Source organism: Chrysemys picta, chromosome 2, assembly GCF_011386835.1.
Source record: "Chrysemys picta bellii isolate R12L10 chromosome 2, ASM1138683v2, whole genome shotgun sequence".
In the NCBI taxonomy this organism is placed as follows: domain Eukaryota; kingdom Metazoa; phylum Chordata; order Testudines; family Emydidae; genus Chrysemys; species Chrysemys picta.
This window is the reverse complement of record NC_088792.1, coordinates 82,363,412-82,380,234: the sequence shown is the minus strand read 5'-3', so window position 1 is coordinate 82,380,234 and position 16,823 is coordinate 82,363,412. Positions and strand designations below refer to the sequence as shown.

Genomic DNA, 16,823 nt, shown 5'->3' with positions numbered 1-16,823 from the left:
GTTACAAGATGAGAAAGAACCAGAGCAATGTAGCTGTTAAAAGCAGTGGAGACGGTAAGTGTACAAAGTGCAGGTCTTATTCATGTAAAATAGAAAAAAGGCCCATAACTTACCATTAAGTGGGCATTAGGGTTTATAAAGTAGTCTCTGAATATTTCATTGATATTCATAATCAGTTGTATGCCATTTACATGCAACTTGGCCATAACCTGGAAAAACTCTGGGTCAGTGTCTCATGAGTACACTGTATCATTATAGTTTTCAAAAGAATTTATGTAGGCCTAAGTGCTGGACAGTTCAGACTTTTTTAGTACATGTTGGGCTTCTCTTAGTAGTTAGGGAATAGTCTGTTGTTGGCTTCAATATATTCCATCCTATTCATCACCTCCTAACCTCCTCCTATTTGCTGCATTAAGTGCAATTCCCAACAGGCTAACTATTGTTCTTTACCGGCAAAATGCATCTTCCACTTCCAGACCTGAGGAAGAGCTCTGTGTGGGCTGGGAAGCGTGTCTCTCCCACCAACAGAAGTTGGTCCAATAAAGATATTCCCTCCCCCACCTTGTCTCTCTTCCACTTTAGAGTGACAGTGTGGAGCAATGGCAATGTGCATCTCCACAGGCAGTTCAGAACCTTTTTGAGTGTGAGCTCTTTTAAAAACATGCTTCTGTACACAGTGTCTACAGTATTTCCCTTGCGTGAACACCTCTGTTGTGCCACATTGACTGACTGTGATATTTTTCCATATTTCAGCTCCAAATGAAAATACTCAGATTTGATTCTTTTCCCGCTAGCAGCTAAAGAGTTTGAATGGCTGTTTCTGGGGTGGGACAAGAAATCCTTCAGAGCAGAAATAGTGACAAGTGGTGCACACATCATTCATCATAAGCTCCAGCAGTACCATCTGATGTTTTGCAGTATGATAATTCTTCTCTGATAATTCTTCTCTTCATCAGTCTGCCCTCCAACCCAAGTGAGCTAGCACTGTAACTCAGAGAACACCAATTGCTCAGACTTGGACTAGAATAGGCCTGTCAGACATCCACCTCTCTGAAAGTGACAGTTCTGTCAGACAATTCTGAGGTGTCAGACAATTCTGCTGTGTTACTGGTAGATGAACCCTAAGATAGCAGTGATCTTTATCAAGCGGAGCTAGATATTACTGCTACAGCTGAGCAAAAGCAGTCAGATCCCTCGGAGACTGAAAATGCTTCATTCGCCAGCCCAGAGCAGAACACACAAGTTGGAGCACATACATGTTATCCCAAGGCAATATGCTATACTGATCACCCATGTCTTGAATAGCGCTTATATAGAAAAGTCATAAAAAAGAACAGGGAATGGCAAAAAAGTATGGATTCAGAGGATGATGAGGAAAATCGCAATGAGGAGGATGACGAAACGGGGAAGACTGACCAAACTTGTCTTTTAGAAGACATGACACAGAGTAGTGGTCGCAAACCACACACCACCATAAAAGACATCGTTAAAATAGAAAAGGAGCAGTTAAAATTGTGTCAAGTCCCTGAGAAGAGAATTGCCAAAAGTTAGAGAACTTATTTAAAAAATAAATAGAGACAGATGCCTGAATAGCCATGTGTAAGGAGCAGCATATAGAATGCTGTGTTTAGTTTTTTTAAGTATCAGAGGGGTAGACGTGTTAGTCTGAATCTGTAAAAATATATGTTATATATGCCATCATGTGCCAGCAATGCCCCTCTGCTATGTACATTGGCCAAACTGGACAGTCACTACGCAAGAGGATAAATGGACACAAGTCAGATATCAGGAATGGCAATATACAAAAACCTGTAGGAGAACACTTCAACCTCCCTGGCCACACAATAGCAGATGTAAAGGTAGCCATCTTACAGCAAAAAAACTTCAGGACCAGACTCCACAGAGAAACTGCTGAGCTCCAGTTCATTTGCAAATTTGACACCATCAGATCAGGATTAAACAAAGACTGGGAATGGCTATCCAACTACAAAAGCAGTTTCTCCTCCCTTGGTGGTCACACCTCAACTGCTAGCAGAGCACCTCACCCTCCCTGATTGAACTAACCTCGTTATCTCCATACTGATTTATACCTGCCTCTGGAGATTTCCATTACTTGCATCTGAAGAAGTGAGATTCTTACCCACAAAAGCTTATGCTCCCAATACTTCTGTTAGTCTTAAAGGTGCCACAGGACCCTCTGTTAGTTTTTTTTAAAACTCTCCATTACTCCTGAGAGAGATGATAACTTCCCTAATGAAACATCCCAGCTGTGTATGTTGTGAAGACTGTAGGAGAAAACTTTGCTGCAATCACAGGATCAAAAACATATTCAGGATTCTGCACCTTTAGGCTATGGTAAGCATGAACCTGACCATACTTCTCCTGTTAGTAGCCAGCCTTGACCTTGAAACATATAACATTTCCACCCTTTTAGAAGCTAGGACAATATGTGACCAAAACTACAAATAAAGTCTGCTAAATGCGGACATGGCAGACCAAGGAAGAAAGGAAGATCCTACCATCATGAGTCCAAATTCCTTTATCAACTGGTTGCTGGCTATGGAAACTGTGCAAGATGCTCTTTAGTAAACTATAAAATAATTTTTTTAAAATTGACAAGCTTTGCCAAGTAGAAATGCTCTTAGCCAGAGTTGCATGCAGTGCAACTGCCAGACTATTATATTATTAAGCACACTGGAAATAATAGCTTTTGACTGATGATTCTATGCATTTGACAGTGTCTTAAGAGTTTGCAAAATATGATGCACTTCTGGAATTGAAATTTCATTTTCAGTCTGTCGGTGGCTTAATATTGTTCATTCATATGTGAGTGTAAAACATTGTGCATCTCAGTATTTATGTTTATATGCACCCAGTACATTATTGTTCATGCACCCTTGACAAATTGTATTTGAATAAGTAATAAAGCATGTTCCTAACCTTCACTGAATTTGTCAAATCATTTTGTCAGGCAATCCAAGTACTATCAGCACTGATGTTGCAGGAAAACAGTGAAATGTTCAAAGTATTGTGTTCCTTGTACAGAATCTGTGCAAAGTGCTGACTGTAGTTGTCAGGCCAAGTTGTACATAAGCAATTATTAGTCATTAGTTCATGTATATGATATTGCTCTGGACTGTGCATTGGCACAGCAGTCACATCTTGGTAGTGAAACCCGTGCTTAGCTACGGTCTCGCACAGTTTGCAATGCTGAACGAGTTACCCAATGGCTTGAGAAAGAAAATAGTTGGCAAATCAATACTTTATGATCAGACCCTATGTTGTGCACTTGTGTTTTAAAAATAATCCAAGGTCTTTTCAGTTAGGGTTACCATATTTAACAAATAAAAAAAGAGGACCCTCCACGGGGCCCTGGCCCCGCCCATTTCCCGTCCCAGCCCCGCCCCAACTCCGCCCCTTCCCGCACTAACTCCGCCCCCTCCTCCCTCCCACTCCCAGCCACGCGAAAAGGGCTGCCCGAGCGCTACCGGCTTCACGGTTGGCCGGGCAGCCCCCAGATCCTACACCCCCGGCCGGCGCTTCCCCAGCGCAGCTGGAGCCCAGGAGGGGAAGCGCCCAGCCGGGGGCGCAGGATCTGGAGGCTGCCCGGCAAACCGTGAAGCCGGTAGAGCTTGCGCTTCGGGCAGCCCCTATACCTCCGGACCCTGCACCCCCGGCCGGGCACTCCCCCTCCCGGGCTCTGGCGGCGCAGGGTCCGGAGGCATGGGGGCTGCCCAAAGCCCGTAGCGCTCGGCTCTTAAACAGAGCCAAAGAGTCAGGGGAGGAGCAGAGCCGCCGCGGCTGGAGGCTCTGCTCCTCCCCTGACTCTTCGGCTCTGTTTAAGAGCCGGGCTGCCCGAGCGCTACCGGCTTCGGGCAGCCCCCATGCCTCCGGACCCTGCGCTGCCGGAGCCCGGGAGGGGAAGTGCCCAGCCGGCAGCTGGGGTCCGGAGGCAAGGGGGCTGCCTGAAGCCCATAGCGCTCGGGCAGCTCGGCTCTTAAACAGAGCCGAAGAGTCAGGGGAGGAGCAGAGCAGCCGCAGGAGGGGAAGTGCCCGGCCGGCATTTTCCCAGACATGTTCGGCTTTTTGGCAATTCCCCCCGGACGGAGGTTTGATTGCCGAAAAGCCGGACATGTCCGGGAAAAACCGGATGTATGGTAACCCTATTTCAGTACTTTTGCAAGAGTACACATCTTTGAAACAACCCATTGGCGTATGGGCTAAGGAAATCCTCATTATGGCATAATGACTAGAGCTGGATAGGAATTTTTCAGTTAAAATTTTTTTCACCTGAAAATGCATTTGTCAAAACTGAAACTGTTCACTGGAAACTGAAAAGTCCATGCATCTGAAGAAGTGGTTTTTTTACCCACGAAAGCTTATGCCCAAATAAATCTGTTAGTCTTTAAGGTGCCACTGGACTCCTCGTTGTTTTTGTTCACTGGAAAGCGTCAGTTCGACTAATTTCCTGTTTCACAAAATTTTTGCAAAAAGTTTCAAAATTGTCAAAATATTTCATTTTGACATTTTCAAATGAAAAGCTCAATTTTGGGGGGTCAGAACAACTTTTCATTTTGAAATGTAAGTTAATTTATGATTTTTTAAATGTTTAAAAATGGAAATAAAATGTTTCAAAGATCTCAAAACAAAATGTTTTGATTGACCGATCTGAAATTTTTGGGGGATTTTCAGTTCATAAAAATATTCACAATTGTGACGTTTCTCCGTGATTCAGGACTGGAAAATGTTTTGAAATCTGGAATTCTTGTGGGACGAAAGCAGTTTCCCATCTACTCCTAATAATGACATCATCTTGTAACAGTCATGGCTATAAAGATGAATTTCAATTATCCCATGGCTAGGGACAGTCCTAGGCTCTTTGGTATGCGAAAATCTGTGTAATATTCCTGCAGTGAATGTTAAACTAGCCATATTGCAAGCCTCTAGGACAGGGGTGGCCAACCTGAGCCTGAGAAGGAGCCAGAATTTACCGATGTACATTGCCAAAGAGCCATAGTAATATGTCAGCAGTCCAGCACCCCGCCCCGCTCCCAGTGCCTCCCACCCACTGGCAGCCTCCCTGATCAGTGCCTCCCGCTCCCTCCCTGCACTTCCCGATCAGCTGTTTCGTGGCATGCAGGAGGCTCGGGGTGGGGGGAGACGTGAGGGCACAGCAGGCTCTGGTGAGGGTGCGGGAAGAGGTGGAGTGGGGGCAGGGCCTGTGGCAGAGCCAGGGGTTGAGCAGTGAGCAGCCCCCCGGCACATTGGAAAGTTGTTGCCTGTAGCTCCAGCCCTGGAGTCGGTGCCTATACAAGGAGCCGCATATTAACTTCCGAAGAGCCGAATGTGGTTCCGGAGCCACAAGTTGGCCACCCCTGCTCTAGGAGATATGGTTATAACCAGACTGTAAATAATTGTCCTTTACCAGGTGCTTCGGAGAGTTTAGTTTGTGCAGCAAACTAAGAAATACCAGGCTAATGTTATGTAACCATCACTGATGCTCTGATGAAGTTATCTCTCTGGGAGTAGAATTTATTTTCTGGAGCAGAAAGCCTTACAGGTGCTCAAATGGTTGGAACCATTTATGCATTGTCAGCAATTATTCCGTGACACTCCTTGGGGACGTTTAGTGCAGGTGGAATGTATCAGCGTGTTGCTTCTTTGTAATTCTTTGCACAGCTTCATGTACCACGTAGTCAATGTTTCAAATGTAAGTAAACTAATACTGTACTCATCCTTTATGTGTGGGAGTTTGTGGCATTTAGGATTACCTTGCTCTGTCAAATTTTGATCCATTTGACCCCATTAGAGCAGATCACAATATCATGCCTAGTTCTGAACAGCCAACTGGCATTACTACTTTCCACAAGGTATAACTGCATGAAGCATTTCCCAAAGTGTAGTGCGTTGAACGTGCACTCCTGCCACCAGGTTACCAATTCAGAAGAGCTATTGAATGGTAGTGCATGACTATCCTGTTGTTCCATGTGGAACACACACCATCTAGTGCATCACTTCAGGGAGCTCAAACATCAGAATCAGGTTTGCTGAGACCTTTCAGCCTGATAACCCAGCTCATGTTAAATTAAAAAAAACAACAACACTCTTACTTATTGCAGTGTGTTGAAAACAGGCGCAGCTGGGGCCTGATCCAAAGCCCATTGAAGTTAGTGAAAAGACATTGATTGACTTGAAGGAGCTTTAGATCAAGCCCCTGGTGTACTGCAGAGGGGTTTGCAACACACAGCAATCCTGCCTAATAGGAGTCCAAATCAAGAGTCACAAAATCTGTCACCTGTATGGAAGTCCTTGCTAATCTGGTCCCTTTTGTATCTTGGCCCCCTTAGGAGATGCTTCTCAAGCCAGTGTCTGTTCTTATATACACACCTCCTTCTCTCCCAACTCAGTAGAGTTGGAACTATGAAAAATTAAGAGCAGATATTGGCTGTGAAATCGCAATAGCAATTTGAGTGCTGAACAGTGATTATTCTGTCTTCCCTATAAATTCAATACGATATGGTTCTATATTACAGAGTATGGAATGTAAATAGTAACTTTGCATCACATGAAAAATATGAATCAATTCTTAGTGATATCAGTGCAAAACTATAGTACTTCTACCTACCATAAACTGGTAAATCCTGCATGCCCCTATGTTGTTTGAGCACATATGTCATAATACTTCACCTATCACATTTTTCGGTTGCTTGCTGTCATAAACAACTCTATGTTGACCATACCAGTTAGCCTTCATATTAAATTACTCAAGATTTATTGATTTTCTCCCATTTTCTCACAGACACGCCTTGTTTCATATAAAAAGCTTGCTTAAATGTCACAGGACCTTCTCTTATCACTACTCTATTAGTATCTGTATTATTTTAATGCTGAAAAGCTCCAGTCAGGCCCCACTGTGCTCAGTACACTACACACAAATAACAAAAAGATGGTCCCTGAGCCAAAAAGCTTACAGTCTAGGCTTACAGTCTAAGCCTATATGACGAGAGATGACAGGCGGTACAACAAACAGACACAGGGGAACACAAGGTAAAAGTCACATTATGCAGTGAACAGAGGAGAAACAAACAGAGAGAGATTGCTTGGGGGAAGAGCCCACACAGTGTTTTGCCTTTCAGGATTCTGCAAGCAGTAAATATATCATCTAAGGAGGCTCTTGATACATTACAAGGTAGGAAATATGGATAGTGAGGGATCGGCTGTCGTGACCTGCTTGGGATGTGCCATGTTTGTCTTTCTCCTGGAGGATAGAAATGACTTTGCAGATTATGGGGCTCTGGGAAGAAGGATAAAAGAGTTTGGGGAACAAGTGATGTTCTCATCCATCCTCCCTGTTGAAGGAAAAGGCCCAGGCAGAGATAGTCGAATCGTGGAAGTAAATGGGTGGCTACACAAGTGGTGTTGGCAAGAGAGCTTTGGCTTCTTTGACAATGAGCTGATGTTCCAAGAAAGCCGGATACAGTGCTGGGATGGCCTTCATTATCAACTACTGGGAAGAGCATCTCTGGACATCGTCTGGCCCACCCGATCAGGAGAGCTTTAAACTAGGTTCTATGGAGAATGGTGACAAAAATCGGGCCAATGCACATCTAGGCTCAAGTAATGAAGACAAGGGGAAGGGGCTAATTTTTGGAGAAGGAGTATGGGGAACAAGCAGGATGAACTGAAAGCCATGGTATATGAAGAAAATTATGACTTAATTGGCATCACAGAGACCTGGTGGGACAACTCCCATGATTGGAGTGATTTGATCAGTGATCACATATCAATGATGTGTGGGTTATTACCGGAGATGCTGTAGAGAGGAAGATCCTGAGAGCACCATTTCCCGAAGTGTCCTTGGAGGGGCAGGAAGGCCTAAAAAGGGGGACATGGAAGGTGTATACATTGGATGTGGGGATAACTGGTTTCCTTTTCCTGAAGGGGGCTCAGTTTTCAAAAGTTTGGGAAAAGCTACCTGAGAGACAACCATCACTGGCCTTCCACAAGTGGTGCCTTTCTTGCTAGAAACCAGGACTTAACCATTAAAACAATCTCACATCTGTGCATTATTCCTGATGGTCCATTGCTAAGAGAATTTGAAGAGGTGCCAAATGCTTGTGTCTTCATCATATTTCCTGCCCCTTATTTAGGGTAGATTCTGCCACTCTTACTCACACTGAATAATCCCTTACTCCACAAGTAGTCCCACTGAACAAAATGGGACTGCTCTTGAATAAAACACCACTCAGTGTGAGTACGGATGGCAGAATATAATATCTGTTGTGCTGACAATATTCTTCCTCTGATTATCATGCACATTTGCTAGATTTGTGGTTTCCTCATTAGCCTAACCTGATCAATAAGTATTTCTGAAATAAGCACATGGACCTTGGTGCTGCAGCACTGAACCAGATGAGTGATGTTAATCATGATGATATGTCAACTGTTACAGCCACAAAGACCTACGCAGTGTCATGGAACTATTTGATTTGCAGTTATTTTGCTATACTTTCAGCTACATTAGGGATTAGGAAAATTAGGACCCAGAAACACTGAATAGCCATAGAATTGAACAAATGAAATAGTGGTATGTGTCTATTGTGATCCTTTTATCTTTTTGCAGAGACCTACCTAGTAGAAAACCTAGCAGACAGAAAGAATGAATCTAGTGAACAACAGCAAAATTATTACTGAATGAAAACTCACATAACAGTGCTTCGCAGTTGCAATTACCTTCGGCCTGCAGCCGGCTGTGAAACTGGCAGATAGCAGCTGGTCTTCTGGTTAGATAGTGCCCTTAAGCATGTAGTTTGGCCAGCCAGAAATGTTCTGGAACACCTCCAAAGAGTATCTGACAATCTTGCAGTTTCATGTCTGCTGATATTGGAAAATGTGTGGTGACTTACTGCTTTTTCTTCTACAAAGCAAATGGGGCTGCATGAGTGAGTGGCCATCTGATACTCCATGAACGTGACAACCAAAACCTGGTTTTAGCATACCAAACTTTGGGTTGGGCTTGGGATGAGTTCACAGACTTCTTGATGGATGCTGACTTAATTCCTTTGTGATACTGGTAGCTACCCAAGTATCTTTTAAATATACTGCTTAGTATCTTTTAAATAATGGTAAGCATGATCATAGTGAATAAGACTACAAATGAGGGTACCATATTTTCTACCCAACCCCTCCCGCTCCCCATTACAGATATGATTAAGAGTCATATGTTTACAGAACAACCTACCCAACCTTTTTGATGTCTCTCTCCAGAAAATATAAAACATGTCTAAAGGAGAAAAAACATGAGTTCCACTGGTGGAGATCATGCAGGGCCCATTCTAAAGTGAGTTAGCAGGTTCTATTCAATATTACAGCAGTTACTGGCCTTGTCCCAGCCCATTTATGTAACCATTAAGTGGGTGGAGCCCATCATGTTGCTTTTTGTGGACAGCAAAGAGTACTGCTAGCACATAACCTTTGATGTCTAAGTATGATAAAGTTACCTGATCCTATCTTTCAGAACTATACCTTTGCAGGTGACTGATGTTACCATATTTCTTTGTCAACCAATCTCCCTTTTATGCAAAACAAACCCCCTTTATGGCTTATGCCAGCCACTCCACACACCATCGGTGTGCAACCATATTTAGGCTAGCAGTACAACACTGATAAGTCTCATAGATGCAGTTTCAAAGGGTCAGTCTCCCTTAACATGCACTTATCCCACCATTACAATTGCCACATACAGTTTATGGATAGTCAACGTGACACACAATTTGGTCCAGATGTTTGAAATGTGTATATTAAGAAAAGGAATATGGCCGATAAGTGACAGGGCAGTGGAGTTAAAGAGAGTAAAAAGGATGAGAACTACAATGGTGGAGGCAGGTGGAGAAAAATGGAGTCTAGAACCAGAGAAAGATGCAGACCAGGGAGAAGGGACCAGCCCTCAGAAATGGAGAGGTGCTTCAGAGGAGAACATCAGTCCCAGCAGAGCATCGCTGCGGGCTCCAGCGCTGCGAGTGCCAGAGAGCCAAAGGGGGCCAGGAAACCGATTTGTTAAATGTCTAATATGTTTCCATGCCACCACATTTCAAGTTTCCTTTTTAGTTAGAAAACCTCCCAGTTTTTGCATTTTCAGTATTTTTTCTTAGACAAGGACCCAGGAGAAGGGGAGCTGTGTGTATTTTATTATATAACTATTTTTGTGAGCATGGTGGGGCATTTGCAACTCTATTGACCCTTAGAAGAACTTTGGTGGTTGAGGGTTGGGGTTTTTTTTTATTTTTTTTTATTTCCCTACCCCTGGTTCAAATTTAAGCATCAACCTATCTCAGCTTCATCAATGTATTTATTTGTATTTTTTCCTTCATCATAATAGGCCAGATTATGATTTTCTGATTCACACTGGGGAGGAGTTACTCCCCTCCCCCGTAATCCCATTGGTTTCATACGAATAACTGCTCATCACTGTGAATGAGGGGGTTACTATAGACCCAAAGTTATTTTAATAGTGATTTTACAGTGTAGCATAATCTTCTTTAACTCTCATCTTTCAACTGGAGAGAGCATGTCTCTCAATGTGTCCTGAAATCTAGGCCATTCTTTTGTGACAGATGATGGCAGTGCCGTTTCTGCAGCGTATTTACTGAAGTTCTCATGGGCTGAAGTGTTTTTTTATATTCTCTTTTTTGTTTTTTTGTTAGCAGCTACTTCTTTGATTCCAGCAAATTTTCTTGTCCCTTCAGCTCTGCAGGGAGCTCCGACTCACTCTGCATTTCAAATTGACTGGCTCCAAGTTTAAAAGATTCCTGTGGTTTAACACAGAAAGCTTGTAATGGGTGTTTGGAAACTGAAAAACAACTTGGAATCATTTTTCTAAACTAAAGTCTGATTCTTTTTTCCTTTTTGTCAATGTGTAGGTCTCGCATGACTTTGCAATCAACTTTAATGAAGACAACCCAGAATGTGCAGGTAACACTCGCATTAAGGAAAGCAGATTGCTGTACTTCCGCCATATGCAAAGTGGCGAGTGATTTTGGGAGCTTCAGCTTGTAGTGTCCAACATGAGATGCCCGATTTTTAGAAAGTGCTTAGCCTCTACACTCTGAAAATCAGATTGTTTTTAAAGTATGTCAAGTTGGACACCCAGTAACTGAGGCTCCCAAAATCACTCGACACTTTTGAAAACTGAGTTTCCAGTGTTTCCTTATTTTGGCCCGGATACTCAGCTCTGGTTAAGGGAAACTCTGCACAGCTCAGGATGATGGGAGATGCAAAGGCAGTCTTTGCACTCCCTGGATCCAGGGCCATCTGTGTGCACGGCCAGTCCCCTGACATAATTTGACTGCTGTAAATCACACCAACTGCATGTGGGGGTCAAGGGCTCAGAACAGCAGCTGTGGATCACTGTGGCATAAAACACTCCTGACCATATCCCCTTTCCCTTAGTTACTCCAGCGATGCAGCACAACTTGGTCCCAACTCAATGCGGAATTTGGGCCTTTGATTTCTAGCTAAGAGCTGAAATTAAAAAATAGCACTTATTGCTAATCATCAATAGTTAAAGGATAAAATTGTTGATTAGATTTTGATAAATGTGTTGTAGTTATCAGTGATGGGCAGTAATGATTGATGCGTTTACACTAATACGTAGTGACATAACTCACTGCTTACTTTGTACAAAGTATTAGAGAGAGAGAAACCACACTAGAGATTTAGAATATTCTCTTTTTATCAGCAGAGGAGGGAGTATTGAGGGATCCCATGAGAACACATAAGAACATAAGAATGGCCATTCTGGGTCACACCAATGGTCCATCTAGCTCAGTATCCTGGCAGGTGAAAAGCAAAGGGATGGGAGAGACATTCCATAGTTGTGGTTTGAACTTACCATTGGCTTGTTTATTTTGTTAGTTTTTTTGTTATTTGTTTTACTTTGTCATGTTCTGTATTTAGGACTCAGTCATCTAATCAATTAATATTTAGACTGCAGGGATATTTAAGACTGAGAGGCGTAGGAAGATATGATGCAGCATGGGAATGTCCGAGGGAGAATTTTAAAACCACACTCAAAAAAACCTCCAAAAAAAATCTCAGAAGGGCTTATCAAGTATAGCATAGTGGATTATACTCTGATTTGGGGTTCAGAACATGTGGGTTCTAATCTTGCTAAGCCAACAGCCTGGTGGGTGACCTTGGGCAAGTCCCTTCACTTCTCTTTGTCCCACTTTCCCCATCTATAATACAAAGATATAATGATGCTTATCTCCTTTGTAAAGCACATTGAGATTTACTAATGGAAATTGCTATATAAGATCTAGGTATTATTATTATTCAGTTCTCCTTGGTACCATTAAAAATAATTCCAGTTGGATGAAAGTGATAGAGAGACCACAAAGCATCCAGTTTAATCATTTGTTGCAACTCCCCACTGCCTGCCACTGACTCTTTATTAATTCCTGAACCAATTATTCTGTGATCTCTCTTTCAGCTTCCTTAAATACCCTATATTTTAATTGTCAGAACCCCAATATAGTCTGTAACGAGAGGGTACTTCTGGAAAAAAAAGGTGAAATAAAGAGTGTAAGGGCCCCACTTTTCCCCATATAATTTATTTTATACTTACAAAAATCACAGAAAACACAGCTACTGTGATAACAAGTTCTTGCCTAATGCTTTTGGTGCAGACCAATAAATTGATGACTCCTATGGTGAAAAAGCATTCTTCTGATTCACTTAGGCCTTGGCTACACTTACCAGCTAGTTCGACGGCTGGAAATCGAAGTTCTGGGTTCGACTTATCGCGTCTAGTCTGGACGCGATAAGTCGAACCCGGAAGTGCTCGCCGTCGACTGCGGTACTCCAGCTCGGCGAGAGGAGTACCGCGGAGTCGACGGGGGAGCCTGCCTGCCGAGTGTGGACCAAGGTAAGTTCGAACTAAGGTACTTCGAACTTCAGCTACGTTATTCACGTAGCTGAAGTTGCATACCTTAGTACGAATTAGGGGGGTAGTGTAGACCAAGCCTTAGAAGTAAAAAAGGAAATCCCATTTTGTATGTGAATAGCAAACTGTCAGTGGCCATTAGGGTACACTGACATCAGGATAAAAGTTAAAGTGTCATTCTGTTCTGAATAGTGACTGAGTAAAGATCGCATCTCCTTACTCAGAAAATCAGCAGCTAAAATAATGTTTATTGGTTTTTACTCCTATTAGCACTTTAAGCTAACACAGCTAAGAAAGTAGGAACTGGATTATTTTCTTAGTTGCACATGAGCAGAATTTCTTACTAAGTTCCAATCAGTTACACCTATGCAAACGCATTAAAACCACTGAAAACTCTTACGGATGCACAGCTGTAACAGAGAGCACCATTTGGCCTGCAGAACCTTTATTATTGGTGGTCATGCATGAGATGGAAGGAAACCCAGCTTGATTCTTTGAGTGCACAGTAGGTTTGCAGGCTAGCATTTAAAAAAAACGTTATTTGTAAACTGAACACATTTGATATGGAAATCGTTGGGGCAAACAATAAATATTGAACCCCATGATGCCATTTTTTATGGAGTCACTTTTTAGAAGAGAAGCAAGCTTTGAACACTCTGGGTATTTAAATTCAATTGTTTTTGTGCATGCTCACATACTATTTATTGTTTGAGAAAGAAAGGTAACTGAGAGGTTGTAGAGCCTGCAATATGAGCAATTATCTTTGCTTTCTTTTTGTGTAGCTCCACACACACTCTCTTTGCATTTAAATAGCATACTTTATCCAAGGAACTCAACGTGTATTACAAACCTTTATGAATTACACTGTGAAGTAAGTTGTATGTAAGTTAATAGGGCAATCTGAAAAACAAAGGGATGTTCAAGGATGACAAACAATCCAAGAGGTAATAAACTTTAGGCTAACGGGCATTTTATTATAATATGACAGGAGAGTAAATATTTTCTGATGGCTATTGCTTGAGGATATAGGCAAAAAAAGGTATATTTAGTATACCTTCCCCTTTCCTGGTTCAGAGAAACCCTTTGAAATATACCAGATTCCATGGGATAGGATTTATTGTTGTGTATTTTAATATATTTTTATTAATAAATATAATATATGCATAAACTTTATGTTTTGTGTTTTTATTTTAATAAAGTTTGCAGGCCTTAGTGGAAGAGACAATAAGTAGATCTGGATCAGATCCTCATCGGTTTAAAACTGGGTGTTAAGCAAAGGGACCCCGAAGACAAAGGATTTCTGCTCTGCTATGTGTTGTCCTATCTAATTTAACCTCTCTGGAGTTACTGGTGAAAAGTTTGTAACATGTAGTAGGCTTACAGTCTAACCAATAATCACAGCTAGAATTAAAGAGCATTCTTTTAACTTGTAGTGCTGTAAGTGGCAGGGAAAATAAGCTCAGTAGGTACATAACTGTCTAAAAATCAAGATGTTCTATTCTCCATAGAATTTGTATAATGTAATTACAGCCTCCTTTGAGTTGTTATGGTTGTTTATTGGGTCACTTTCCACAAGTTCCATTGAGAGTTCCTCTTAGGTACAAGATCAGTTTAGGATCAGTGAAATAACATCACTGTTCAGCCTCCTTCTTCAAAGTTCTTTGGTCCTTTACTTTCTTACTAACCCTCTAGCCTTGTGCTTTGGGAGTTCTAAATTTTGGAACTACTGCACTTTGCATTAACACACCAGGAAATTCCTATTCTCAAGGAACAGGAGCTGAAAATACCAGTACCTGAGCTCCAATCTTTACACGGTGTCTGCAAATATAATTTATCTTGATCTGCCTAAGTTCCCACTTCCCAGAGATGAAAGAAGAGTGACACCATGTCCAAAAATGGCTCCTTCTTCATCAAGACCTGGTGACTGAAGTACATTTTGCAGTAGACAGCAAAGTGCCTTTCTGTTTCCTTTTAGCTTTTACACTTTTTGCTCAGATTGAGATTTAACTTGTGGGAACCATTATTCAAATTAACCTTGAAAAAATATTTTCCATAGCACCAGGGAAATGTATTAACAAAGAGGGAGCCTGCTGATAGCTGCTTCGAAGAAGCAGAAGTAAATCTTACTGTAAAAAGAGAGAGAACTGTCAAAGGGGTATCATCTTTTCATCACTAAAGTCTATATTCCTTGAGTATGCACATTCACTGGCGCCCAAGTGATCACTTAGCGTCTATACTGAAGATGATGAGTCTAATGCATTTGCAAATTGTGCATGTTAACTCCAACACAGTACAGCTAATCCCTGCAAAATGTGTACTAAGTGCTGGTAGTAAGGAGAAGAGCAGAGTAATGAATTATATATTACAAAACAGCTATAGGAGGTCAGGGCAGCCGGACACAGCTTCTTTGAAACAATCTTGCAAATTCACAACTGTACAGAATAAATTGACTGAGGCAGTTTATTCCTCATGTGCTAGAATTGCACCAAATCATTTAAAAATTGATCAAGAGTCTTTAATTTGCAACTTAAACATGGTATCAGATATGTGCTCTTTGTTACCTTCCTTCTTAACTTTCTCTGCTTGCTCATTTTTATATAAGGGATACAAGGAGTCGTTGAAGCATATCAGAGCTGCCTTCCTAAGCTACAGCTTTATGGGCCAACAAACATTGCTCCCATCATCCAGAAGGTGGCTAAATCAGCCTCGGAGGAGACTAACACCAAGGAGGCATCGGTAAGAATAGCAGCAAACTGCAAGCTATGCTAGAACCTATTTGTCTTACTATATATTGGATCTTTGCTAGTCAGTCATGATCTGGGTCATTTTAATATACCGATATATGAATAATTTCTCAATGCTGCTATATCTTAGCAGCCTCCATAAATGTCTTCACATAAGACAAATAGAATCAGGGTCACATAGGTGTCCTGTACTTGACATTTTCTCTGATAAATATTCCCAAGTTCAGTTCTAAAGCCTGTTTTTCCCCAATCCAATGTAATATAAATTGTGGCATGATGTCATATCAGGAAAGATTGGGCCTGATCCTCAGCAGGGGTAAGCTGGTCTGGTTCCCTGGAAGTCAAATGGCTACCCTTGAAGCCAATGGAGCTATGCCCATTTACATCAGCATGGGATCCGACCCAGATGTCTAAAAACTTTTCTGTGACTAGCTCACATAACTCTGTGAGATGCTTGGATGGGAGGTGCTATAGATGTGCACAGTGTTGTTATCACTGTTTTATACATGGATAAATAATCACACTGGAGAGGCCAAATGATATGCTCAAGGCCCACAGCAAGTTGGTCATGGCGACTGTGCCAGACCCTGACACAATGATCCTTGTGAGCTTACTCCAGAATTTCATGACAAACATCCCACAGAAAAGACACAGAGCTCCATTCATTGACCGAGCACTCAAAGGTAAATCCCTGCTTGCCCACCATTCCTACTAATCATCTGTCATTTTTATACAGTGTGGGCATTTTCTTCATATTGCCTGCCATTTTTTTTCTGTTTTCACATTCCGTCTTCACCGTGTTACAGCGTGATTTCTGCCAAACCACTTGATAGCCAGTAGATCATTGATGCGATTGCACTAGATGCTTAGATACTAGAGTGATGGGTGCTACAAATGATTAGGAGGCACAGATTTTATTTAGAACTTACTGATTTGTAAGAACAAAAGAGCCATTTTGGAATGAAGTGGCCTGATTCTCCAATGCCTTTCACCTCATGCAGCCATTTGTATCTGTGCAAAATGCTACCAAATCGGGATGGCAGCATTTTGTGTTCACTTTGCACAGGTGTAAATGATAGCATGAAGGGCAAAGCATTAGGGGTAGGCCCTAAATACATTTGATCTTAGGAGGCAAA

The 16,823-nt window shown here is 42.0% G+C and overlaps 1 protein-coding gene across 7 annotated transcripts in view; it reads left to right on the top strand.

Annotated features, from left to right (window-relative positions):
- The window catches only part of CPNE4 (copine 4), a 326,914-nt gene that overhangs the window by 300,711 nt on the left and 9,380 nt on the right, over positions 1–16,823 (top strand). For all 7 annotated transcript variants that reach the window (XM_065583639.1, XM_065583641.1, XM_008171356.4 and 4 more), the window contains 2 exons: positions 10,920–10,971; positions 15,546–15,679. In XM_065583639.1, coding sequence (XP_065439711.1) covers positions 10,920–10,971; positions 15,546–15,679 — 186 coding nt within the window. The remainder of the gene's footprint in view (positions 1–10,919; positions 10,972–15,545; positions 15,680–16,823) is intronic.